Source organism: Empidonax traillii, unplaced genomic scaffold (genome assembly GCF_003031625.1).
Source record: "Empidonax traillii isolate 1590-97213 ecotype Southwest subspecies unplaced genomic scaffold, ASM303162v1 scaffold286:size1162393, whole genome shotgun sequence".
NCBI classification, from domain to species: domain Eukaryota; kingdom Metazoa; phylum Chordata; class Aves; order Passeriformes; family Tyrannidae; genus Empidonax; species Empidonax traillii.
Window position 1 is genome coordinate 719,476 of NW_020955479.1, and position 27,725 is coordinate 747,200.

The window sequence follows — 27,725 nt, forward strand, 5'->3', positions numbered from 1 at the left end:
GTCATCCTCAGCACAGGAACAGCCCTTCCCACTGTGCAGCACGCTGAGAGCCACGCTCCTGTGCCAGGAGATTGGGAATGACATACCTGGGAGGTGCTGGAGAGCTGCCCAGCCAAGGGGAACGTGACGAGGAAAGGAGGGAGGAAGTCAGGGACTCCCCAAGACTTGAGTGACGTGGTTGTAGAAACCCAGGAGACCTCTTCAGTTCTGGAGGTGAGATGACAGTTGTGTCAAAAAATTGGGTTTAAAACTTAAAGCAGAGCTCAGGAATGTCTGGCTTCCACATCTGTACTAAGACCACCAGGATTTGCTCCTTGAATCACTGCATTAATTTTATACCACATCCTTCTCTCCTAAGAGAAATGCTTTTTTTAATTTATTTATTTTAGGTAAGACCACATGAAACAATTCCTGTGGAATTTACTTCCACGTGGAGCCACCCTCTAATGTGTGAACACTAATACTCACTGGAGTGTTATCTGATATTTATGAGATAATACTCATCACAGATTTTGAAGGTCCTTCTAGTTGAAGCAAAGTGACATTTCCTTGTGATAAGTCAGTAGCAGATAAAGATTTGCTCACTGTCTCTGTGCAGCCCCACATGAGACAAGACCCAGAATGTTTGCTCAGTCTGGTGCCTCAGCCCAGCAGCTCCAGGAAGCTCTTCTGAGACAGGCAAAGAGGAAGTACGTGCCAATTTTTCAAAATGTTTTAAAAAAACCCGACTCTCTTTCTGTACTGAGAACAAAAACTGCTTAGCTGGCAAGTGCCATCCTGTCCCCCCGAACGAGGGCTGACCTCTCTGGGCCACTCTCCTGGCACCTTCCCTGCAGCAGCAGGGCCAGCTGAGCCTGGGGCTCTTTTCCACAAAACCCCATAATCCCATAATATTTAGGGTTGGAAAGGACTTCTGGAAATCATGCAGTCCAAACCCCCTGCCAAGGCAGTGTCACCTGGAGCAGGTGACACAGGAACATGTCTGGGTGTGTTTAAAGGTCTCCAGAGAGACTCCACACCCTCCCTGGGCAGCTGTTCCAGTGCTCTGTCACCCTCAACAGAACGAATTTCCTCCTTGTGTTGAGGTGGAACTTTTTGTGCTTCAGTTCATGGCTATTGCTCCTCATCCTGTCACTGGGCACCGCTGAAAAGAGTCTGGCACCGTCCTCTTGGCACCTGTCCGTGAGATATTTATGTGCTTTAATGAGATTCCCCCTCTCAGTCTTCTCTTCTCTAGACTAAACAGGCCCATGAGACAGGGGAGATTCATACTAGATATTAGAAAAAACAATTTTCACTGCTAGGGTGGTCAGGCATTGGAATAGGTTTCCCAGGGAGGTGGTGGAGTCACCATCCCTGGAGGTGTTCAAGAGGCATCTTGGACCTGGTGCTGAGTGGATGGTTGGACTGGGTGATCTTAAAGGTCTCTTCCAACCTCGATGATCCTGTGAAGTCATTCTGCACCTTCAACTTTGTTCTCCATTACCGAAGCACTGTAAAATTGCAATCATGTGAGCCTATAAACCTTTAACTCCATTACACAGCAGCGCCCTGTGCCTGAATGTTCTTTCACTGTGCGTGTTTCCTCAGGAGCAACCTGGCTCCAGCAGGGAGGCACAGCCTGGATCTGCTCCAGAAACAGTGCCTAAAATCTCCATCTCAAGCTTAAGTTCAAAGCGAGTTTGGGGGGATTTCTTAAGGAAAAGGGAGAAAAAGTTTTAAAAGCAATTTGAGCGTAGTTAAAAGGCAACCAGAAGTAGGACAGGAGGCAGGTAGGTTTCGGTCAGACATTAGGAAGAAGTTCTTTACAGAGAGAGTGACTGGGTATTGGAATGGGTTTTCTACAACCACCTGAAAAGAGGCTGTAGCCAGGTGGGAGTTGGGCTCTGCTCCAGGGAACAAGTGGCAGGACGAGAGGACACAGTCTTAACCTGGGCCAGGGCAGGTTCAGATTGGACACCAGGAGGAATTTCTTCACAGAAAGGGTGATTAGACACTGGAATGGGCCGCCCAGGGGGAGGTGGTGGAGTGCCCATCCCTGGAGGTGTTTAATGAGAGACTGGAAGTGGCACAGACGAGGTGCTGCTGGGCCAAAGGCAACTGCGCCTGCCAGAGCTCAAAGGGATGCTTGGACAACGCTCTCAGGCACACGGCGGGGGCGGTCGGGGCTGCTGAGATGGAAATCCCTCATCGCTGCGCGTCCCTTCCCCACACACAGCACTCCAACCCCACCCCGCTGCCCGCCCGGCCCCTCCCGCCATTTCCTGTGAGGCGCCGCTGTGGGCGGGGCTCCCCTCACGGGCGGGGCCGGGGCGGGGCGCATGCGCGGCGCGGGGCGCGCGCGGCGCGGGCGGCGGGCGCTCCCCTGGCTGGCGGCGCTCGCTAAGATGGCGGATTTCCTGCCGTCCCGCTCCGCGCTGTCCGGCTGCTTCCCCGGCTGCCTCCTCACCAGCGGCGAGGCCGAGCAGCAGCGCAAGTCCAAGGAGATCGACAAGTGCCTCAACCGCGAGAAGACCTACGTGAAGCGCCTCGTCAAGATCCTGCTGCTGGGCGCGGGCGAGAGCGGCAAGTCCACCTTCCTGAAGCAGATGCGGATCATCCACGGGCAGGACTGGGACCGCGCGGCCCGCGAGGAGTTCCGCGCCACCATCTACAGCAACGTGATCAAGGGTGGGTGGCGGGTGAGGGCGGCGGGGCTGGGGCCGCCCTGCCTTGCCCTGCCCTGCCCTGCCTTGCGAGCGCCGGGCCCGGCCGGGCCGGGGCGGGGGGAGGCGGCTCGGGCGGGTCCCGCGGGCCGGAGGAGCGAAGGGGCCGCCGCCTTCTCCTCCTTCTCCTCCTCCTCCTTCTCCTCTTCGTCCCGCGCTGTCCTGGCGCTTCATCCTTCCCCCCTCCGGAGTCGGGGCGCGGGCCCGCCGGGTGTCACCGCCCGGGTGCGGCCCGCGGGGCGGCCCCGGGAGCAGCGGGTTGAGCCCGGGAGGTCCCGGGATTTGCTCCTTGGCTGGAGGAAGGTCTGGAGCACCAGGAGCGACTGGGCGCGGGGCTCAGCCTGCAGGAAGGGAGGCTTAGGGGTGACCTTGTTGCTCTCTACAGACACCTGAAAGAATGTAGCAAGGTGGGGGTCGGGCTCTGCTCCCAGGTAACAAGTGACAGGATGAGAGGACATAGGCTTAACCCTCCCAGGGGAGGGTTAGGTTGGACGTCAGGAGGAATTTCTTCATAGAAAGGGTGAATATACATTGGAATTGACTACCCAGGAAGGTGGTGGAGTCCCCATCCCTGGAGGTTCTTAATGAAAGGCTGGATGTGGCAACTCAGTGCTCTGGTCTGGTTGACAAGGTTGATGTTCGGTCATAGGCTGGACTCAGTGATCTCAGCGGTCTTTTCCAGCCTAATTGATTCCTTGATTCTGTGATTTCCCGGTAATGCCATCACGGTAATGAGCGGTAATGGATGAGGGGGAAGATGCACCTGGAAGTGCGTGAGGAGGAGCCGTGCCCTGTGCTCTCAGCGATTCACGGCCCTGGAAGAATCGCTGCTGTCGTGCTGGAAACTCGGCTGACACATCAATTAACAGGAACCCAGGGGCAGAGCCACTTTTCATAGATGCTCTGCCAAAACCTCCGCGCACGATTCGGGAGCGGACGCTTGATTTCACTGCTGTCATCCTCACTTATCCATCCACTTATCCATCTCTTATCCAAATTGCCCATCAGGTTTTTCAGTTTGGACTCTTTAATAGCCGAACAAAGTCATAGTGAACCTTCTCGAAACTGCAAAGCCTTGTCAGACTTCAGCCCCTGAAAATCCAGTGATTCTCGGAGAGAATTGTTTTACAAACCTGATTATGAATCAAGCCTGGAAAAAAACTATAAATAGCAAGGCGGTAGAAGTCACGAGCATGTGTGTTGGCCAGGTTAAAGTTTGTTAATAAAGGTACTTCGAACTCTCTGAGAGCATACACGTAAAAACTGCAGGTCTGTTTTGGAAGCTGTTTTCCTGCAGTCACAGATAGATTTGACAAATACCTGCCTTTGACAGGTAGAAAAATCATCAAGAGAGACACTCTGGCATTGAACAAGTATGTTACTGTACAGTCATTTGTTACCACATCTTGATTTCCTTATGTCTGTCCCCATGCCTTTGCAGTTGCTGCTTCTTTCTGGAATTTTCTTTCTATTTTTTTCATCTGTTAATTTAGTACTATAGATCATTTCTCTTCACTTCCCTTATCAGTATGAGCACAGTGGGTGTAAGTCCTTCAGAAGGCCTTTAAAAAGAAGTTTAAAATACTCCTTTTCTCCTGGAGAAGATTTTCCAAAACAACCACAGAAGTGTGGGAAAGTCTTTAGGTGATACAACTCCTTCTGCACTTAAATTGTAAAAACATTCTTTTTATAAAGCGCGGTGATTTTAGTAAATGTGTTCATATCTCTGAAAATGTTCAAGGCAGTGATGGAAATACTCTCAGTGATAGAGATACGCTCTATAATTTGATATAACTAGAGATTAAGTTGATAACACAAAGATTAGGGAACTTTAAAATAAGCCAACAGGTGGTTTAACATATTTTGAAGTAAACTCTTAAGCATCCTTCATTTGTCTTTGTGCCAGGTGGAAGAGCTTGGTAGCAGAGATTGGGGAATTAGTGTTTAAAAATAGCACTTTTTCAAGGGTTAAACTTGCACTGTGGATATTATCCTGTCGATTGCGGTGATGTTCTTCAGGTAGCAAATGTCTGAGTTTTGATATTCCCTGCAAAAGCAGTGGTTTGAGTCAGTCCAGTAGGGACTGGATGTTCCTACCGGGCTTTGTGCAGAAGGGAGCGCATTGTTTGACTCTGTGCGGATCTGCGGGCTGGTGAAACAGTAGACGCTGAGAAACTCTAATCTCGGTGCTCTTCCTTGCCATTCAAGGTGTGAGAGTCCTCGTGGATGCCAGGGAGAAACTCCATATCCCCTGGGGAGATCCCGCCAACCAGAGTAACGGAGACAAGGTGATGGCTTTCGACACCCGCGCGGTCACCGTGGTGCAGGGCATGGTGGAGACCAACGTTTTCTTGGACTACCTGCCGGCCATCCGGGCCCTGTGGGCGGACAGTGGCATCCAGCACGCGTACGACCGGCGCAGGGAGTTCCAGCTGGTAAGATTTGGGGCTCGCTGCCTTTCGCTGGGTCTGTGGGATCCTTGTCCCCGTGTTGCTTTTCCCCCCTAAAGCACCGCTTGAGCCGCCTCCTTGAGGATCTGAAGCGTTCCTCTGTGGCTGGCTGTTCCTCTGTGGTATTGCACACAGATGAAATTAGCTACTCTCCCCCCCCCCTTTCTTTTAATAATAATAAAAAAAGAGATTCTGACGTAATTGTCCTCATTTCATATGTGGGAAAGCCCAGGTACTGAGGGCTTTTATGTTCTCTAGCAAAGCTGGTACCTGCACAATGTTTTCACCGTATGTTTGTTACCAGCCTTTGTTAACTAGTGCATCGACCTAAAAAACCAAACCAAAAAAAAATGATTTGCAGTAAAGCCAGACTTAATAGTAATGTGATTTTTTTAAAGAAAAGATATGCATGGGTTAATGAGAAGAATTTAAAAACCACTCCCTTCTCTATTCCAGTTTGAGCAATCTAGCAAACATTCCCTCTGTATACTTCCTGTTTAATTTTGAATGTCTGTGTTAATACTCATGTAATGAGATTTTTGTTACATTGAAGTTCTCAGCTGAAGATGGAATATACAGTTTAAGAGCAGGGTTAGGATGTGGAGTACACAATTCAGTAGTGGGGCTGGAAAGGAAAAAGAAACCTCTTGGTTCTCGAGCTGGAGCTTTAACTGTCCATGACAGCTGAAGTCCTTTTGCCCCATTTACATACAAATGCTGCAGAAGGAAATGAAAAATTAAACTTAAATTTGTTGTTTGTTGGTTCATAGAATTGCGTATACCAGTGGCATAGAGTTTTGTGGGGGTGGGGGTTGAGAACCTTAAAATAGATTAAATCTGTTCCTGTAGGTCTCTCAAACCTAAGTGGCTTTGTGTTTTTATGTCTTAAAAATAACCTTTGTGTTAGTGTCAATCTGAACAATAGCTCATGGTGTCTCCTGTAGAGCTGTTATGAATGGTTGTGTAATCATACTCTTGACTTAAAGAGGCTGTGTAAATATGCTATAAATATGTATTGCCCTGATCATGGAATGTCTTCTGGAGATTGCAGCATGGGCAGGTGCTCTGGTGGCCTATCACCTGCTCAGCCCAGTGCTCAGCTCTGTAAATAAGTTTCTAATGAGACCTGTTGCTCCTCGTGAAGGGATCATAAAAGGGTAATTAATTACTCCGCTGCAGTCAACATCCAGTTCGGGTGCAGATGTGAATTCTAGTGGTGTAATTGCTGTGCTGGAGGGATCTGCTCTAAAATCTGTTAAATAAAACAGTTTTGCCTTTGATTAAACGTGTTTAGTAACTGGAGGCTGTGCAGCAAAGGAGAGGGAGCTATTACTGTTCTGTCGCCTTGAGTCTCTGAGAAGTAGGTTCTTTCCATAACTGAAACATGTGCAGAGTTTCACTTTGAGTGGGATGTGAAGAATGTGTTCTTCTGAATCTTATGAAAAAAAAAAAGCTATTGCTTTTTTCTGGGAATCCCTAAATTTGTGCAATTCTCTGCAAAAATATGTATGAATAGTGTGGTGCTCCAGACAGAACCCAAGACTATTTTTTAAGTGCTCTTAATAATTGACTGCTGCCCTAATAATTTTTGAAAGCAAGGTGACTCCTTTATTTATACTTAAACATTGCTTTATTTCCTAAGTCCTTTCAAAATCTCAGCCGGACATATTTATGCCAAGTTATAAACATGATTAAAAAAAAAAAAAAAAAAAGGCAGCTGAATGATGTCATTGTGTTGAGTGCAGGCAGTGTGATCTGTGCTGGCCAAGCATGAAGTCTCAGTTTTACCCCAGTGAGCTGCAGCTGAAGTTCTGCCCGAGCTCCACGTGGGCAGCAGGACGGTGGGAAGCTCCTGGAAGCAGTGTGGGGTTTTGCTGTACCTGCTGTCAGGCTTCGCAGGAGAGTGTTCAGAGAGTTCAGGGCTGTGCTGTGAGAAGGAAGAGGGACACAAATGGTTAAGGAGGGAGTGACAGGCGTGTCCCAGTCAGGAGATAGAGCAGGGGGAAGTTGGGAGAGACTCAGACAGATCGCAGACAGATCGGTCGTGTCCAGTGCTGACTCTTGAAGTAAAGGCTCAAAACTGAAAAGTGTTAACACTGTAGAATAGGGAATAAAGGGAAAAAACACTGTTCTGCCTCCACTTCAACTGCTTGTGGCAAAAGTAGTGAAGGAGAGATCCCACCAATTATCAGATGGGTAGGAGAGGGGAAAGTGCCACAAAACCAGTGTAAAGTGCTGACAGTGATCAGTGTGGAGGAATATTACTGGTCTGTATATGCTTCAACTTCTTTTCAGACTGTTGAATGAGTTTAATTTTTTTCACTGATCTAAGTTTGACACTGCATTGAAAAACATGTAAGAGAGCACAGGCAGGAGTGCTGGGGAGGTGTTTGTCATGGCAATAGGACACTCTGGGGCAGAGGTGAGCAAAGGAAAATTGGTGGGTAAGGTGTGAAAATGTCAAAATTTACATAGACATTCTGGAGGAAAGGAAGCAAGAGTGCATAGTGTTGAAACCATTTGTAGCTTGGGCAGATGGGAAGTACAGAGAAAGGAGGTTTAAGATTGAAGTTTCTGCGTGTATATTGTTAAAACTTCAAGATACTTGTACATTTGTGAGAGATCACTGAGCTGTTCTTGGCTTTTTTGGTTTTTCCCCACCATCTTTCACTGACAATGCCAGAGATGATGGTGGGAGCCTGAAGAAACAATGTGGTCTTTTTATAGCAGCATGAGAGGGGAAAAAACAGAACTTGGTTGTATTTTAATGGAATCAGAAATCAGCATTTCCATGCCTGGTTCACTGGAGTGTCCTTCCTCATTTTGTTAACTCAAGTGGTCATGGGATTGTCAGTATGATTTATTTTCCTTGGTATAAAAATAGGGACCTTCTGGCCACTTGCAACGGTATTTATGAAAATTCATTAGGTCATGCTTGTGTAGTGCTTTAAAACTGGAAAGAGCTAATTACAGCTTAGTGCAATATGTGCCACTTCAGTACTTCCCAGGTGGTTAATGTTATAATCCCACACATTTTATTACAAACTGGAGTCATTCAGGTGATTGTTCTACTAACACAGTTAGCTACAGGCTGTCCTGGTTCTGTGGCTTACATTGGAGATTCTGCTCATCTCAGGCTTTCTCTCCTTCATCTGCTGAGCTGCTTTCTGCTGTGGCCTCTCGTCAGGTGGCTGACACGGATGAGCTACAGAATTAATGTGAACCAGCCCAGCGCTTTCTGACACCTAATTAACATTTCGCCTCTCTCATCGCTGCTTGATTTCCGGTAAAAATCTCCCAAAATGATTTGGATAAACATCCCCATTACCTTAATTCTGCAGTGTGCAAACTGACTTACCTGGGCACTGCCCAGCTCTGTCGCTCATCCCGGTGAGCTGCTGGGTGTGCGGCTGGGAGGGTTTGCTGTTCCCACGGAGGTTTGTGTGACGCTGTGGCAGCCCAGCAGTGTTTGGTGCTTTGTGACACCGAGGAAACCACTCCTTGGTAAGAGCAGCCTTGTACAGCCCCCCCTCTCACATCAGGCATTTCTTGAATTTGCTGTGAGAGCTGTTCACAGAGAAGCCTTTTTGAAGTAGTCTCCAGGAGTCTTCTTGTCCTCTGAGAACTGAAAAGCAGGATGAGAGCTGAGTTACTCAGATGCACGATAAGCTTTGGATGTTTTCTAGGTTTGTTCTTGTTCAAGATAACTTTTGGGTGGGTTTGGATGTTTGCTACCAGCAGCTATTGATCTTCAGACAGATACTTTTTGCACTACTTGCAAATTATGTTGAATATTGTTGGGGTTTTTGTTGTGCGAGGGCAGGGGCGACCCTTTATTTTGTCCATGTTAGAACTGCACAGATCATCCATAGGTGGTACGGTAATATGTACTTACTTCTGGATCACAGCTCCTTCTGTGACATGTCTGCAAGTGCTAGATCAGATTATTGAAGACAGGAAAAGGCGTGTTCCGCTTCAAGTTGTACTGGTAGCTTTGCTGCAGCTTCCCTGTAGCGTTCTGCCGTTGCAGACTAGTGTTTTTGGCAAGTGTTGTTCAGTTTACTGGGAGACTGTGTTGTATTTTTATTTCTGCTTGGGCTTTTCTGGGTTCTGCCCCTGGAGTGTTGCTGGGCACAGTAAGTTTGCTCTGCTGAAATAACAGGTCCTCAAATGGACACTGAAGTTTAATGTCCTTTCAGGTGCACAAGCAGCACATCTTTGAAATGTGCTTGATTATAGAGCAGGATCCTGCAGAGGTCAGCTGTGTGTGAAGCCAGGGTAGATTTCCAGATGTTGAGATCTTCCCCTTTTGGAGGGTGGATGCCCATCCTGTAGAACAGTTGTGAGGTGAGGGTCCAGCATCTCAAGTCCTAAGTGCAGGGCCTGCAGGAAGAGTGTCTTGTCATTCCCTAATGTGTCTGCACCGTGTGGTGCAGACTTTCAGAAGCCTTTTTGTAAACACGTGCATTGACCATTTGGGCACTTAGTCACGTAATTCAGAGCTATTTTAGTGAGATACAGTGTTGTAATTATGTCGAATATTGCTTAAATTTGTGTATGCAGAAACCCAAAAAGCTGCTGCTTTTATGTGTTGAAATATTTTCCCCTCTTTCCTTAATCAATAGCTCTGCCAAAGATCAGACCACAGGATGACATGTGAACAGTGAGCATGACTCCTTAAAGCCCTTGGAAAGGGCTACTTGCCTTCTTTTGGTCTTTATGGGAAAAGGATTTATCAAAGATCATTGCCTTAACTGTGGAAAGAAAAGTGCTTTACAAATTTATACTTGAAAATGAGTCATTTAAATCCTCAGAAAAGACTTGGAGTTCTTGGAGGAATTGCTGTTTTTCCTGCCCCAGTGACAAGATAATGCTGCCTTTGAGTTGGTATTAATAAGATTCCATGGAGGGATTAACTCTGGAGTCCAACAATAGAGACTTGAGTGTCCTTCTTCAGGGTTTGTGGCCAAAACCCCTTCAGTGTGTACCAGTCCTTTGGTAGTGGGAATTCACTGTAGTATTGCAGTTTAGCTGAATGATCTTCAGGTGAACCTTTAGACTAATTTAACACAAAGTGTCATTTTTTTTTTAATCATTTTCCAAATTGAGATTAGGATTTTTGTTTCAGCCTCTGTGAGTTCCTGTGCCTAGAAAGGCTTTTTCTGGGACTGCCTTCTTCCTTTTCCACCACTCCTCCTTTCCTGTCTGCTGACTTTTGTCAGCAGCAAAATATTGAAGTGTTTGGAGAGTGGGCTGGTCTTGTATTGCCAGTTGATGCTGGTCTGGTTTTACTGAAGAACACCTTTGCCATATTTTTTTTTAAATATTACTATTTTTCTTGTTTATATTTTTATTTTTTATTACTAGTATTTTTAAGCCCAGATGTGGCTCTTGACTGAGAGGTGTCAGTAGGAGCTGTCTTGGTGTGGACATGTCATCCCAGCACACACGTGCCAGACAGAAGCATGGTGAGCTGTTTTCCCACCAGGAATGCTAGCAGCCTTTTGGAGTCCTGTGTACCTTTTCTGCCTGGTTTCAGTGCAGTCTCTGAGGATGAGATACCTAATTCAAACTCGTTTGAGATATCAAACAACCTGGTCTACTGGAAGATGTTCCTGACTGTGGCAGAGGGGTTGAAATTATATAATCCTCAAGGTCCTTTTGACCCCAAACCATTCTGGGATTCTGTGATCTGTTTAAGGAGAGCTGTTACTTTTAAAATGAAGAATTGCAGTGTGGGAGCAGAGAGATGTGTTCTTGTACATACTCTGTCTCCAACAAGCTGTGTCCTGTTGATAGTCATGTGCCTTAGTTTCCTAAACATTTTATTGCAGAAGCCTAAGAGGTGACCTACTTCTTGCAAAAAAACGGATTTCTGTAACTGAACCTTGATTAAATCAGCACAAAATATAAATGCTCTTCTGAATATGAACATTCACATCTTGAGTGTGTGAACCTCTTCCCAGCAGATTGTTTTAAAGCGGTGCAAATGTGTTAGAGGAGCTTTTGCTGTTCCTGCTGTGTACGGTGTAATGTGAGACCTCGGTACAAACACTCATTCCAAGCTCATTTCCGTGCTGGCCACTCACCTGCGAGGTGCTGCATGTTGGTACCTGTGGAACTGCCTCGTTACAGACTTTGGAATTTCAACACAGTAGTGGCTGCACCGTTCTCTGTCCGTTTAGGAATGACTTCCCAAGCACAAACCCTGCACAATCCCAGCATTGGTGGCTGTCAGCAAATCTCCGTGCTGGCAAAACATGTGGTGCGAACGCATCTGGGATCTTCCATCTCTGTATTTTGCACCTGGGTGCTCTTTTTCATATGTAAATATGGGATCCTTCAGGATGAGGGTGCCATGCCAAGTGCAGTGTTGGTTTGTGCTGTTGTTCCCTTAATTTGAGTTTACTGTGAGACTTCAGCCTGAGAGGCTCGTTAAGTCTGGTCTCACGGAGCACATATTGCACTCGGGCTGTTTTGGGTGACTGTTTTGGCTCTTTATTGTCCTAAACTTCAGTTAACGGTAAATGTTATTTATGTGCTCTGGGTTCATGCTGCACCTCTCACGCAGAAGTAGCGAAGGGGTAGGAAACTTCAGCTTGTAGCAGCTGAGGAAGTTGCTTAAGAAAATGTGAGAAAACCTGAGTGCGGCTGACCTGACTGTGTAAGAAAAGCAATAGAGTAACTCTACTGGTACTTCACATGGAAAGCAAGGTAATCTCCAGCATTGTGGCACTTTTTGCTTTGGTGATGTCCACATTCATCACAAATAATTTCAGAGGTGCAGAGCCTGCCCTTTTACAGGGCAACAGGCTGATGGAGGCCACTTGATACCGAGTGGTATCTTGTATTGCTCTGGAATATGAAGCCTTCGATATATCTTAAGGTGAATGAATGGGTCATGGAACACATTATTAGTTAACTCATCAGCCTCAAACTATAAAGATATTTAATCCAAATAAAAGTGTGAATAATCCTGGAGACTAATCCTTATATTTTACCCCAAAGTAGCCTGATGGGTTGAATTTAAACGGTGATCAAGAAAATGTTTAAGGCTTCATCAGCAGCTAAAAGAGGTCCTAATTACTTGCAATATCTTCTCCACTTGCATGTCTGTGTTAACAAGAAACATCAGGTAATACAGCTGGAGAAGCTGAGAAATTCCAAATAGAGAAAACACCTTGAACCTTTATCATTGCAATAACTGACAACTTCAGCTACTACAGAGAAGGAAATTTTTGGGCTATAATAGGCAGTGCCTTTCCCAGCGCTCCAGTCACTGTACTGTGTTTCACACGTCTCCATCGTGGTCATTCATGCCTTAAATTTCCCAGTACTTCAGAGCCTCCTCGATTACAACACGTGGAATATCACACTCCTCTTCAGTGACTTAACCAAGGACCTGAAAAGACCCCCAGTTTTCTGGATGAGGGGTGCAGGAGTGTGTGATCACACGTGAGTTTCAGTATCTTTTTCCTTTGTTTGATGGTGTAGAGAAATAATGTTAAACAAACGGATGGGATCTCGGCAGCCTGCCCGGAGCACTTCTCTCTCTGGGCACATGATGGTATTTGATCACCCACTGGTGACCAGAAAAAGGGGATGCAGAATTTCCAGGCGTGGAAACACAGCACACTGACACCAGCCGTGTTGCAAAATATCTACACAAAACTGTGGTTAAAAAAAACTCAGTACAGGGTGATTACTAAAATTTTACATGTGGGTGGTATCAGGACCTTTGGCTTCCACTAGCAAACACTTATATAGATGCTCTAATTTCTAATTTCTACTCTTTCTAGTTTTAGTTAACTTACAGTATGAAATTCTGTAAGTGACAGGAAACGTTTGCAGCCTCCTGGATGTTGTTGCTGTTTAGGAATTCTTGTGTACTTTACTGTTACTTTGAGCTCTTTAGACACAGCTTTTATTAGTAGTAATTTTTAATGATGCCAACATTCAGCTGATGGTACAGGTAGATCTTTCACAAGACCCGATAAGTTACCACTGAGTTTTGTCAGATGTCTTGTAACAGGAGCTGGTTTATTAGCGCATCACCATTTGCCAGCAGAAATACCAGAACTTAATTGAAATGGATTCTGCTAATTGAGGCAGAGGAAGGAACTAAAAAGCATTTGGTCATCTGGATTTCTCATGAGGCTGAAATAGGAACCAAATGTACTTTAAAACTGAATCCTAGAGAAATGCACTGGGATCCAGTTCAGGGTTCTGCTTTTGAAATGCTGTGATTTAGTGCAGAGTTTATGCAATAATGGACTTTTCAAGCATCCTAAAGTTCAGTATGGCCAGTTTTAGTGCTGATACGCTTCCACATGCCAAATATTTGTCATGTTTTTGGGAGCCTTTGCTGGCCTTGTACAACTTGGAAGCAAGTAAAGCTCTCAGTGATGGATGGCAGATTTGCAGACTCACCACTGCTCCAGCGTTAGATTAAATGCAGTTTGAGTTGCAAACACATGAAGTCATGGAGCCAGTGGGTCAGTGCTCTGAAAGAAGAGCAAATGTTTACAGTCTGGTTCCAGTCTGTTTTGTGTGCAAAACATCTTGAGGTTTATATAGATGCTTCCCAGAGTGTAAATAGTAACTGGGAGGTGGCTGTTTCGCCTTGGTCGGTGCGTGTTTTCATGGGATTTCTGGGACTGTGTGTTCTGTGACTTGGAAGAAGGGTTTCATCAATGAAATTTGAAAATCTGTTGCAGTATCAGTGTCTTTCTAAAAGTAAACTTTTTGGTAGACGAGTTTGGATTGTAAATACTTAGGGTGAGACTAAAAAGATCTTTGGAGAAACAAAGTGCACCTGATCCTTGTGGACAGCATATCCTAATTTGCTTCCATGGATTAATTTCTGTTGAAGTTCTGGCAAACAGCAGCCTCTTGGTTAGATGCTCTGGTGCTGTGGTGTGTCCCACGTACCAGTTACTGTGTTCCTTATCCTGGCTCTGATCTCCAGAAGGGGCTGCAGCAGCCTGGAGTTTGCTTCCTGTTTGGAAGCATTGGTGATCCCAAGGAATACCAGAGAATCCCAGAATGGTTTGGATTGGAAGGGACCTTAAAGATCATCTTGTTCCAACCCCTTACCTTGGGCAGGGACACTTTCCACCAGCACAGATTGCTCCAGGTCCCATCCAACCTGGCCTTGAACACTTCCACTGTCCCAGTGCCTCAGCATCCTCACAGTAAAGAATTTCTTCACTCCAGGATAAAATGCTGTGCATTCCTAGGGCTTTTAATTGTTGGAAAGAATCTCAGCAGCTTTCTAAATTTTTCAGCTGTTTCTAGAATATGGCACATCCTGGTTTCCAAGAAGTCTTTTCAGAATTAGCAGTATGGTAACAGAGTGCCTGGCATGGGGGAAATTGTAGTTTGGTAGGCTTTAATGGAATGCTCTTTCATACCTGAAAGCTGGAGTGAATTTGCATATTTTGAAGCAGGTCTTGTTAAGAATCTGTCAGTTAAATTCCTTTAGGGAGAGGGGGGAATACACCTAGCTAAGGAAAATTAAACTGGATTTCTTCCCTCTTAGGACAGCAAATGAAAACCCAAAACGTTTGCTCTGTGATACAATACTGTGCAGATTAGAATTCTTTTTAGTATTTTAATTAGTTTAATTAGGATGGCACGTTGCATATGAAACTGTGGAAATGCTGTTCTGATGGGAGGAAATCTGAGTGTGAGCTGAGTGAGGGGCACTTGGAAGGGAGAGCAGTGCTGAACTGGGTGCAAGAAGGAGCAGCAGCTGATGCCAGAGGCACGTTTGGATTATTTAGTTCCAGGCTGATTTGGTGACGTCCCCTCTGTCACTTCCAGCTCCCAGGATGTGGCAGATGCTGCTGGGGAGTCAGAGCACAGGAGCCCAGGTTGGCGTGCTCTGTCTCCATCCATTTGTTATCCACATTTTGAGAATTATGGATTAATTGGATTACACGGTAAATAGGGGATAATAGATTAAAGGGATATTATTGGGTTAAACCCCTTCTTAAACCCCTTCACCTTTCTTTGTTAATGCTGTTATGCAAGATAAAAATGTCAGCCACAAAATAAACTTGGTGTGACTCCTCCCTTTCGGTGCTTTTGGAAATGAGCACCTTCCACCCGCTGTGGTCCAGCTGTTCTGAACACAAATTCTCCTCTGCTGCCACAAGGCTTTACAAAAGATTGCTTCTGTGAGTCAGGACTTGGGCCTTTCCTTTTTTTCAGGGCAGATACTCAGTTAGTGTGACCGAGCACAAGACAGGTTTCACTTCTACCCGGCGTGACGCAGTTCTGATGGCTTTGAAAAGAGTCAAACCCGGCTCGAGCCCCAGCTCGAGGGCTGGAAAGAGGAAATAGGTTTGTGCTCTCAGAGGTGGGACGAGCTGTGACGCATTTGTGATGTGTATTGGTGGAGAACAGCGTTATTCTGTGCTCCTGGATCAGCAAGTGTCTGAACTCTCCAGCCTTGCAAAGAAACAGGAATTGATTCCAGGGCACTGAATTTTATCTTTGAAATGGGCAGATCAGGTTTAAGCGACTTTTTCAGATGGTTGAGCTGGAGAGAGAGGAGCTGGGGAGATCTGAGATGTGTGGTCTTGACACACACTGTCTGTGCCCCAGCCCTTTTAAGGCTGGGCCATTCATGATTCCACCGGCAGCAGTGCCATTTCCCAGCAGTTTGCCCTTCCTTTTCGGGGAGTTTGGGATTAGTTTCACGTGGAGCAATTGGCTGCTCTGCTCACGGCCACAGTAGTGCTCCTGTGGGAATAAATGGGGACTGCTCTGCTTTGGTGGGAGTGCCAGTTTGTCCTGGTTTTTAACATAACTTTGACCATAATTAACACTTAGAGAAAGGAAACATCTCGCCAGGAAATGTGTTTTGTGTTAGCACACTCGGATGTTTTGACCCAGATTTGCAGTTTGGTGAGTAATTACACTGTTGCTTACCTCCACACTTTTCCCTAAATACCTTCAGCACCCTTATTAAAAATTAGTTAATGTATATGCTTATTGTAAACTCCCAAAACACTGCTAATATGCTGCTTGAAGAGAGAGTGTCATATCAAGTGTTGGAGCACAGAGCGGCAATTTAGAAACAAATTGTTTCCCCTCGTCATAGGAGATTCCAAACAAATTGCTGGATTGCTGGTATGAAATAGGGAAAGTATATTTTTAAAATTTAGTTCCTTTAGTAAACAAGGTATGATTGTGGAGTTTTGTCCTAGTCTGTTGAGTGGGGCATGTTTGAAAGTACTCGTTAGAAAGCACTGGGAGGAGAGACTAATAAGAAATTAATTTATAGAAACCTGAGAGTCGTGAAGGAACCAAGATTATTTTATTTACTTTCCAAGTCTGAGACCAGTAAAAGAAACCAAACCAATTCAATGTCTCGACATGAGACTTGGTTAAACTTCTGCTGGTCTAACGATCAAGACAATTGTGGAATTGAGCTCATTAACATAATTAGGATATGCATTCATGGCATAAATATATCATCTGGACCATCTCCCTCTTTTGTGCAACGTTACAGACATCCCCTGTCTGGGGGGAGGAGGTTGTGCTCTCTAATCTCTCTCCCCACTGGAAATCTGCATTGATTTGACAAACGTTGCTCCACTCCTTAGCTCTGGTTATTACTGACGTTTCAGAAGAATCTGCTGCAGCTCCAGTGGCAGCACTGTTGATCTGCAGTCAGTCTTCTTTTAAGTCAGCTTGGGCTGGGGTGGCAAGAAGATAAAGATTGGTTGAGTTTCTTTGCCAAAATCCTCAGCTATGGATTTTTCTGGATTAAGCCTCTCACAGGAAAAAAACCTGTCCATAATGGAGTGTGTGCTCTGAGCATTTCTAGGGTACTGTAAGAGGGAGAACTTCCAGGCTCTGCTTATTTCTCCATCATCTTCCTTCCCGCTGCTTTTCCCGTGTTATAAATGGGTTGGTTTGTGTGTCAATTTAGGCATGTACACACCAGCCTAAAAACATTGTAGGTGCCTGTTCCTAGTCTGAACTAGGCTTGTAAAAAAGCTTTTTTTGTGTGTTCTGTTTTTGTTTGTTTGTGTTTATATGGTTTTTTAATTAAATAAAATGGGAAATATTTGTTTCTCTTTTCTAAGAAATTCAAGTAAGGTCAAGAAGAGAAAATGTTTGGTGGCCCTTACGACTCTAATCTAGAGTTACTAAGTTATATCTCCTGTTTTCTCAAAATACCTGAATTATTATCTCAGCCACTTAATAAGCCTTGTCAGTTCAGTATGTTCCACTGAACTTGCAGCCAAACGTAGATGGCTTGATAAATTGTGTTTCTTTCTTTAAACCTTGTGATGACTTAATCTTTATTTGGTGCTTTTTTTTTTCCTCCCTCCTTTTCTTTTTTAAGCAATTGCTCTTGGAAAAAATGCAGTGTCCCTGTTCCCCTCAAACAGCTCAAAAGCCATTTGGCTGTGCTAAGGTTTCAGCAAGTCATATTTAGATTGCTGACATTGTTTTCATGGAAACCAAATAAATTGGTGCCACTTCCTGGGTTTAAAAGATGTGTTCATCTGGTGTGTATTTCATGTAGTCACTTTTTTTTTTTCTTCTTTTTTTTTGCCCCTCCCCAAAAAAATATTTTTGTGGTTACTTTGCTTGACGCGCCAACTAGACAGTGATCTTTGTGCCGTGGTTTGGCTGTAAAATATACCTGCTCTGGTTTTACCAGCAGGTAAATCACCAACTGTGCTGTAACCATGTCTTTGGAGAGAGAGTGAGTTATAAAACTGGAGAGATTTCCTCGTACAGGCACTGGCAAGTAGCTACGATAAATGCAGCGTTGTAAGGGAAGCTGTTGTGGTAACATCACCTTGATAGGAGCATGATTTAGGTGTGTTTTCTTGCAAATCACATTCATGATGAACTGCCTTGGCTCTCTCAGTAAGGATCACAAGGCTCCAGGAGGCACACAGGCTGGTTTGACTCAAACCTTTCTGAAAATGGAATACTTGACAGTTATGAATAAAGCTATTTAACAGTCAACTTCCTGTGGTTTACATGCATTTCTGAATCAGGAGGAGGCTGAAGGGCTGCAGCTGAGATGTGTATATTCCATCTGAACAAAAAAGGGCATCTTCTACAAGCAGTTAAAGGGGCTGCTTAAAATCTGATACCCCAATGTGGTACAATAATGTTTAAAACAGCCAAAGCACAACTCATGTAACACCGGAAGGTCTTTGGAGCTGATGTGTAGGTGGTTCATTCTGTTGTACTGGGGTGTGTTCAAGAACTTTGCTTTACTGCAGTACATCAGTATTCACGTGCTCAAGCCTTTGTTTGGTTTTTGCCACTTGTATTGGCATCTTTGGGCTGTGCTTTAAGGGTAGGGCAGGGGATGAGTTGGGATGCCTTGGCGTGGTTGGTTTCTGCAGTGTCATAGGTCACTGCTGACCTTCAGCCAAGGCACAGAGGTTTGCAGTTCAGAACTGCTCAGCTGTAAAAATTAAAGGGTTCACCTGCATTTAAAAAGAAAAAAAAAAGTTCACCTGTGACTAGTTAAAGACTATCACATGGGATCATAGAAGGGTTTGGAGGGACACCTTCTACAAGACCAGGTTGCTCCAAGCCCCGTCCAACCCAGCCCTAAACACTTCCAGGGATGGGGCAGCCACAGTTTCTTATCAGGGCCTCACCACCCTCACAGGCAAGAATTTTTTCCTAATATCCAGTCTAAATCTACCCTGTCAGTGGGAAGCCATTGCCCCCTGTCCTGTCACTCCAGGTTCTTTGTAGATAATTCCTCTCCATCTTTTGAGTTGGCTCCTTCAGGTACTGAAAGGCCACAATTAGGTCCTCCCAAAGCCTTCTCATTTCCAGGCTGAACAATCCCAATTCCCTCAGCCTTTCCTCCCAGCAGAGGTGCTCCATCCCTCTGATCATCTTGGTGGCCTCCTCTGGACTCGCTCCAACAGGTCAAGGTCCTTCCTGTTCTGGGGACATCACTATATATTTTTAGCTAATCTTTAAATTTCCGTCCTATGTGCTCACAGAACGTGGGTGTGAAGACAACAGGAATGCGATGGAGAGCTGCAGTTTTTTTCTTGGGGGCAGATCCTGCAGTTTCTGAGTTCTGTGTAGATTTTGTCCTTGGTGTGTGTGTGTGGCTCCCTTTTGGTGTGACAGCCACAGGTTGACTGAGGGGCAGCCGCGTGGCAGGGCTGGAGGTGGTGAGCCACACTGGAGTTAATGGGGCAGAGTGGGGAAACCCAGACTCTTTTTTTCTGCTCATCTTGGGTAAACCAGAGAGTTTACAGTTTGTCTGAAGGGAAATTTTTGGTGTGACAAGTGTCTGTTGAATGTAAATACATGTAAATACACTCACTGTCATGAATTTACTGAGGGAGATCTAGTTCTGTATCTGCCAAGAAAAAGAAGTCTTTGGACCTGTTTTACAGGGATCATTTTCTTACCAATTTTTAAAAATTGGTGGCATTAACACTTTCCTTGGTTGTTGTGTTCTGGGTTTTTCGGTGTTTTCTCTTAATTTTTGCATAAAATACATAGGTTCACCCTCTGGAAAGGGATTGGAAGTCTTGCTTGGCTGCTTTGTGATGCTGCCTTTTTGAAGCTTGTTTAAATGGGTCGGAACTCTTTGGTTCTGTGGCAGTGCATTCTGATAAGGATCAGTTCACCGAGGTGGTTTGCTGCTCAGCAGTGTCTGTAGTTAGCAGAGCTCAGCCTGCTGATACCAGCACGGCCAGGGCAGACAGAAAATCCCCACTAGTCAGGGCCCTGCCTCGTAGCTGTGGTAGGGAGGGCTGGCTGGAGTGTGGTGGAAGAGCAGGTGATGAGTTTGAAGCTGTTCAAGGTTCTGGGTGCCGTACAAATTGGTAACATCCGATGACTGAACAACTGTTGTCCTTAGATACAGAGTCGAGTCACGTTGATGGCACTTGGTGTGCTGGGTTTGTTGCCTGAATAGATTTTCCTGAGGTGAGAACCCCGCGATGGAGCTGATGCTGTGCGGGCAGGAAGCTGCTATGTCACTGCTGTATTAGCTGTGTTACCCTTGTGGCTGATTGATTTTGTAGTTCAGTCTCTTGAGTTCCAGCGTGGCCACCCTGGTGTTTGCCTGCAGTTGGCTCTGGTTGGTGACAGCCTGGGAAGCAGAGCCGGTTTCTCGCCGTTCCTCCCGGCAGTGACTTTGCTGTGGCACACGTGGCTCTGGAGCGTGGCTGTCGCTGCAGGCCCCTGTATTTTGCATTTGTGGTTTCAGGAAATCCCCTCTTTTAGGAAGCTGCTTCTGTGGGGGGGTGTTTTCTGACCTTTCCAGGCTGTAGTTTGTCTGTCCCGACTGCTCAAGCCATTGCAGTAGCAGTGAGCCCTGGGACTTAAAGGAAGGGTAGTGACTTACATGTTGCAGTGCTGTGGAGTGAGTGCTTCTTTAGGGAGTAGACATTGCTGTAAGTAGTGTAAAAAAGAGCTGTCTGAGATGAAAATACATCTGCCTACACACACACAAATACTTACAGCCTCTGAGGCCCAGGTATTTTAGAAGAAATACCTCCACTAATGAGTCTGAAATCTGGCTGATTTGTATGTAGCCCTGTGGGGAAGGGCAGGTTGCCAGCTCCTACTGACACTTAAAAAAGAAATTAAATCTGACTTTAAATTCTATTTTACCTTAATACTAATTTACAGACAGTGGTTTTAGCACTTGGAAGGCCTAAATTCTGATCCTGTTACTCCTGCTTGGGAAGCTTGATGGATTTGTGCATCAAGGTTGTTTATTTTCTGTGAAATAGGAATGCTCTTCCCTGTACACTTTCCTTACAGGATTGAGGCTAGAATGGGTGCTGAAAAAGATGCAGTTGTGCAATACTGCTGTCATGGCAAGCAGTAGTTGCTGAGTGCCTCTAAACTCTTTAGTGTTACTGCTGCAGTTTGTCATCCCAGAGAAAACTGGGACAGCTGAGCCAAACAGAAGGTAAAATAAGGTAGTAGAGGTGTGTTGGACTCTTTCCCCGCAGGTGTGTCGAGCACGAGGCATGTTTCAACCAGAGCCCCCGTCTTGCCTCATTAAAAGTTGGTGTTCAAATTGCACACTTCAAGGTGTGGTATCTACCTGTGTTATGTAACTTATTTTAGTACCTGGAAAACTTGCAAAAATACCTTGCTTAAGTGTCTGCCAGAACCCTTTTTGGCCTGTTATTTACCCTCCCCTAGTTAGGTAGGGTAGATGTTTAGATGGCACAGTTTAATAGTGAGGTTTGATACTCATCCCAGATAAGTTTGCAGAGTTCAGATTGAAGTGAGGGGAAGTCGTTATCAGGGTGTAACTCCTGTCCTAATTCACTTGTCTGGATTAGATGTATCACCCCGGTTTTGGATGCTGCTTGAATTTCTCATCAAGAAAACTCAGTCAGAACTCTTGCTCTTCCATCTGCAGAGTGAAAACACAGGTGGTCTCTTTTCTGCACTTACTGTAAAGTAAATAAGTTAGAGCTGGTCATCAGGAGCTTTCAGAAGGAAGCAGTTTGTGCTTCTGTGAGGATGCTGAGAACCCTAAAGAGGTGCAGCAGTTATGCAAGGATTCCTCTCTAATCCCAGCACCCCAGTGGAGTTCCTGCAGGGTTGACTGTAGTTCAAGCTTACCATGGAAAACTCTTCAGTTCCGCATTAGTGGAGGGATTACAAACTACAGTCACGGTTTGCCAGGACAGTGCTGGCTTGGATCCAGAAGATAACCTGGAATACCTGCACAGGAGATGGGATCCCATGCAGTGCAGCACCCTGGAGCTCTGCTCGTTACTCCCAGGGGAAGGAATTCTGGTCCAGCCTGGTGTCTGATGGGAAACTTGAGTAAAAGGCTTCGTGTGCTGTGTTTTTTCCTCCTCTGTTGTGCTCGTCATTCCCTGTGCTCTGGGGAAGTACCTGTGGGAATGGATCGTGTGGCACTGCAGTTATAAATTATCTTTCTCCAGTGATTAATCGCCATACCTGAATGTCTGTGTGTGCACACTCTGCAAAGCCTTAGAGGGATTGAATGTTTCTTTCCATAACGAAGGTGTGGCTGCTTCATTGATGCTCCCTGTGGATAACACTTGGATTTATTTATCAAGTCTAAACTTGGAAAGAATGTAACTATTATAAATGTGCCTTATGCTTTTAAGCTTAAATATTAACTGACCTAAGAATAAATCATCAGTTGGGTTCTTAGTTTAGCTGCTTTTAAAAATGGCAGTGATTAAAGCTTACAACACTTAAATGTAGATTTTGGTAAATTATCTGGACTTCAGAATGTAAACTATTGCGATCAAGTACGTCGCTTATTTAAATAACTGTTTGATTTGTTTTTAGGGGGAATCTGTAAAGTATTTCTTGGACAACTTGGATAAACTTGGAGAACAAGTAAGTTCTTTTTTTATTTTTCTTTCTAGTCTTGAGTTTTAAGTTGTCTTTGTGATCTCTGGGTTTTAAGTAGATGAAATGTAATCAGTGTCTACTCTAATAACTTTAGTTAACTTTGACTGTTGCATTATCTCAGCAGTTCATCTCTGACAAGTCAAAAACATGGGGCAGTGCAAGGGCCAGGAGACTTTCTGGAAATAAAAGTTCTGTCAAAATTGAGCGAAAAACAAGTTACAAATGATTGTCCACACACTTACTATAGTCTGATGTTGCAGTGGGAATGCTGAGCTCTGAATTACAGCTTTTCCAGCTTCAAGTTAGACCAAGTGGTGTTGGGAATCAGAGGGACTCATCAGGATCTGCTGTTGTAGAAAATGTTAAATTTTTGAGGAACAAAGCACTAAGTTTTGTTCCTGAGTGAAAGATTTGATAGATTCTTCTGGTTTATTCTTATCTATATGCAAGATATATGTCTAATGAATATTTCCCCAAGCTATATTAATATAAGTATTTTACTGTACTTATCTGATGCAACTGGCCTGACCTGCAACTAAATTGCTTATAAACACACAGATCTGCAATTCATGGGCCTGTTGCCGGAAAGGGGCCGATAACAGCACTGAGGGAAAAGAGCTTAATGTTCAGATTTAATCAATCAGCAAAAAAAAAAAAAAAAAAAAAAATTATCTGACAGGCATACGTGTGTGGGATCGCTTGGATTCCTTTCAACTGTTTGTTGTTGTTTCAACTGCCAGTGCAGACTATATGTATTTAAAATATCTCACAGGGAGATGTTGCTTTCCATGTTGTGATTGGATCTTAGTCATGCCTTAAATTGTAATTTCAACTAGGCAAACTGTGATGTGATACCCAAGAGGACTCCTTTAGAAGAGACAGACTGCCGTGAATTTGGGGAGGGACACAATTCAGGAAGGAGCCACATGTTCCAAATCAATGTCTAAATGGGGATGCTTGCAGGAAAAACACTGATTGACAGTGGCAAAACACTGAAAGAGCTTGGAAAATAATACTCACTGCCATCCAAGGAGAATATTCACTTAATGCTGCAGCCTTCAGATGTGGAGAATGGGATCAACACAGAGAAAAGGGCTAGCAAGTGGCAAGCTGCCAGTATCCCAAGGACCTGGGAGGGAGAGAAAAACATAACCATCCTTCAAAGAGAGAACTAAAATACTGGGAGGTTTCTTAGGAGTTGTTCTGTTTGGTTTCCTGTAGCCAGATGATGGCTGGATACCCTCACTTGACTTTCAGAGCGCTCTTTTGCTGCCTGTTGCATCAGGGTAGCCAATATCCAGGATAAAACATGGAGTCAGGGAATGGTTGGGGTTGGAAGGGACCTTTTTAGACCGTGGTGTGTCTTCTGTGCGTGTAGAACTTGAAAGGGTTCTCTTTGTGGTTACAAGTGTGGTAGGAGTTTTCAATGAGTAATAGTACTTGAGAGGGAATTTGTCAGGAATTCCAGGGATAAGCTCCTTGTTCTTGAAAGCTTCACTGAGTAAACATTACAGGTCAACTCCCAGGAGGGTTTGCTTTGTGCTCTTGTTTCATTATTGAAGGTAAATATGGCTTTGCCTATTATATTAATTGCTTTTATTTATTTACGTGATTTAATAATTTCAGTCACTCCTGAGCTTTCCTAAGACTTTCTGGTTTTGTTCTGAGAACTTGAGACTAACTTCCTGAACAACAAAAGAACACATATTCCCGTTTGAAAGTTGGAATCAGAGTTGAACCTGTGATGCTCTTGCCTACGTGTTGACAGTCAGCTTTGCTCAAAATCCCTTCACGTGTGCCCAGTGACATTTGATACAGTTACTGCTCTGTTCCTCTGATTGTCTTCCTCTCTACAATTTTGGTAGGAAAGACCAAAGATAAATCTAATAAAAAAGAAAAGTCTTACCACCCTTCAAAGTTGCTTCATTTACTCAGACGAGGGAGTGGCAGCACTTCTGTTGCTCAGTTTGCAGACAGCTTGGTCCTGCTTTAGCAGTGGAGCTCTCCTGCAGGTTTGGGTGGTGTGGGGTTTGATGTGTGGCAGTGCTGCAGCAAAGGCCCAGGGTGGGGATCCTGTGCGTCTGAGCTGCCTTGTAATTTGTGCCACGATAAAAATCAGCAACTTAGTCATGGGCAGCTCGGATAAAGGAACCCAGACAAAGCCATGTCTCTCTGGTTTCACTTTGGAGCTTACATGCTAAAGCAAAGTGATCCTTGAATTTTTGTAATGTTGCATTCCATGATTTTTAGATTTTATTTTTGTGGCTTGAACTTGCCCAGCTGCCTTAAACTTGGGATACAAGTACTGAAATGGCCACAGAGTTGTGTTTGTTCCCCCGCCCAGCTGACTGGTTGAATCAGACTTTCTGGACCACGGTCTCACACATCTTTATAAAAGCTCCACGTCTCTGGGAACTGGCACTGTCAAAGGAATATCATAGATCATTCACTAAGAGGAGGCTGAAATTCCAAAACCTAAACAGCGCTCTCTGAAGTTGTGAGAAATGCTGGAAAAATGTGAGGAAGAGTTTCCATAACAAGTGAACAACAAGGCTTTAAGCACCAGCACAGCCAGCTGTCTGGGAGAGATGCTCTCTGCAGATAGCAGAAGGACTTGGAGCAGATGCAAAAGTGTAATTCTAGGAATGAAGAAATCCCCAGTCCAAGTCTTGAATTTCATGCTGTCAAAAGCTGACTAATAAGAGTTCCTCATCCTGTAGCATCTGCATCCATTGATGATGTTCATATAACCATCAAAAAATAGTAAAAAAGCACTTTTCCTGCCTCTTGAATTCTGGGGAGAGGTGGGCTGGAGAAGTTCAGGGTGCAGCTGTCTGTGTGCCCTCCAGGCTGTGCTCTGGGCAGAGGCTGCTGTCCCCAGCTGCCTGGTTCCCCTGTTCTGCTCGTGGCACAGTAAATTTTGGACAAAGCCAGGCACTGTGAGCTCACCGGCGGGGCACACAGCTAACAGAGTGCCTTTTTGGACCGAGACAGCTGGATGCAAAACATCCATGGCACAAACACAAAAATAAGCTGCTTAAGTGTTGCTTTTCAGGCATAATTGATTGCCTTAAAACCACTAAAGTGAGCAGCTCTTTTTCACTGGAAGCAGCCGTGCAATATGCAGGAGAGCCTGGGAGGAACGGAGAGCCCGCAGTTGGAACAGGATAGATCCTGGTTATTGATTTGGGAAACCTGTTTTAGAACCCATTTGCTGCATTGCAGTGTTGGCAGCCAGCGTGTTCCCCAGCTCTGTGAGGAGAGGATGAATGAAGCACAGAGTAATCCAGAACAGGGGAGACTGGCATGAGGGATTGCTGGTTCACCTCCCAGGTTATTCCAGGATCTTTGTCAAGGAGAGCTTATTTTGTCTGGGGTTACATATTTTGATTTACTATTAATATGTTTCCTGCTTTGAACTCCAGATCTTTCCCAAAAGCTCCAGTGTTAGTGTGTAAATACACTGATCATTGAAAACCTCATGTTGTTCCTCTGCCACCTGCTCTCTCCATTGCAGCCCCACCGTGCCCGTGATTGTGGCCTAATCTGCAAACTCTCCTTTACTTTTGTTTTTAGGATTACCTTCCCTCACAGCAAGACATCCTGCTGGCACGAAGACCCACCAAAGGGATCCACGAGTACGACTTCGAAATCAAAAATGTTCCTTTCAAAATGGTCGACGTGGGCGGGCAGAGGTCGGAGCGGAAGCGGTGGTTCGAGTGCTTCGACAGCGTCACGTCCATCCTCTTCCTCGTCTCCTCCAGTGAATTCGACCAGGTGCTCATGGAGGACCGGCAAACAAACCGCCTCACCGAGTCCCTGAACATTTTTGAAACAATAGTCAATAACCGGGTTTTCAGCAACGTCTCAATCATCCTCTTCCTAAACAAGACGGACTTGCTTGAGGAGAAAGTACAGAAAGTCAGCATCAAAGACTATTTCCCAGAGTTCGAAGGGGATCCCCACTGCTTAACAGATGTCCAAAAATTCCTGGTGGATTGTTTTCGCACGAAACGCCGGGACCAGCAGCAGAAGCCCCTGTACCACCACTTCACCACTGCTATTAACACAGAGAACATCCGGCTAGTGTTCCGTGATGTCAAGGATACCATCCTGCACGACAACCTCAAGCAGCTCATGTTACAGTGATGTGCAGAAAGACATTCTTGTTTCAGTAACTCTCGTGTGTTGGTTTGTTTTTTTTTTGTTTTTTTTTTTTTTAACTAGAAGTTTACAGCAGGAGTAGAGAAATCCAGATCCTGTCAGACTTCTTGGTATGTGGCTAAAAGCTGCTGCTGAACACATTATTGCCAATTTCTGCAGAAATTCAGGCTTAAATCTCTTCCAGTGTAGCTTCAAGTTGACTCAAGTTGTAATTCTATAGCAGACCTATGTCTGAGTTACCTGTAAAGTGGTAAATTTGACCTTTTACAAACATGTTTATCATCCTAGAAAATTCAGAATTCCAAGTCCAGACTTCCGTGAAATTGTTGCAATTATTAGACTGTGGCAGTAATTTGGGGGTGGAGGGGGGGGGAGAAACTTTTCACATCTAACTTCATTACGAATGACTGTGATACCGTAGCTGGCTTATGATTTCTCAGGTCTGTTTTTGGTTAGAAATCCCCTCCATCCCTTGCTGGAATCACCTGTTCGAAGCGCGGATTCCCGGGCGTAACGTACTTCCTGTTCGAGTATAAACCTTAGCCTCGGGTTTGAATGGGAGATGCTTTAAAGATGCTTAAAATTGGGAGCTCCAGGCGTGTCTGGCGGGAAGTGATGAGTCCAGGGACGAGGGATTGGTGGTTGGCACAGTACACGGATTCACTCCGGGTGCGTCTCGGAGCCATGGCGAAGCACAGAGCACTCTGGTCTGGTCTCTGGACATCCTGATGTGGGAAGTGGTGGGGAGCAAGCTCAGCTTGTGTTTCATGTCTTCACTAAGCAGATGTTCCACGTAGGTAACCTGTTCTCGAAGCGCTTCGACTTAGCACTGGTTTGTTTTTAATTCCCAACTCCTTCCAAGGTGCCTCCTCGGAGCCCAGTGGGGCTCGGTGATGGAGAGAAGTACTTGCAAACCTAAGTGCCTCCTTGTGTTCTGTCCTCCTCTGGTATTTTCAGTGGCCTTATTGAGTTCCCAGCAGAGGCCTTGTGTAGCTGACACCGTGGAGATGAATGTGTTCTTCTG

General features: G+C 45.1%; 1 protein-coding gene across 1 annotated transcript; it reads left to right on the forward strand.

Moving 5' to 3' along the window:
* The first annotated feature begins 2,339 nt into the window (after window positions 1–2,339).
* Window positions 2,340–27,725, forward strand: GNA13 (G protein subunit alpha 13). Its single transcript, XM_027890388.1, has 4 exons — window positions 2,340–2,670; window positions 4,914–5,140; window positions 22,472–22,522; window positions 26,114–27,725. The coding sequence occupies exons 1-4, from the start codon at window positions 2,388–2,390 to the stop codon at window positions 26,684–26,686; spliced, it is 1,134 nt and encodes a 377-aa protein (XP_027746189.1). The 5' UTR covers window positions 2,340–2,387; the 3' UTR covers window positions 26,687–27,725.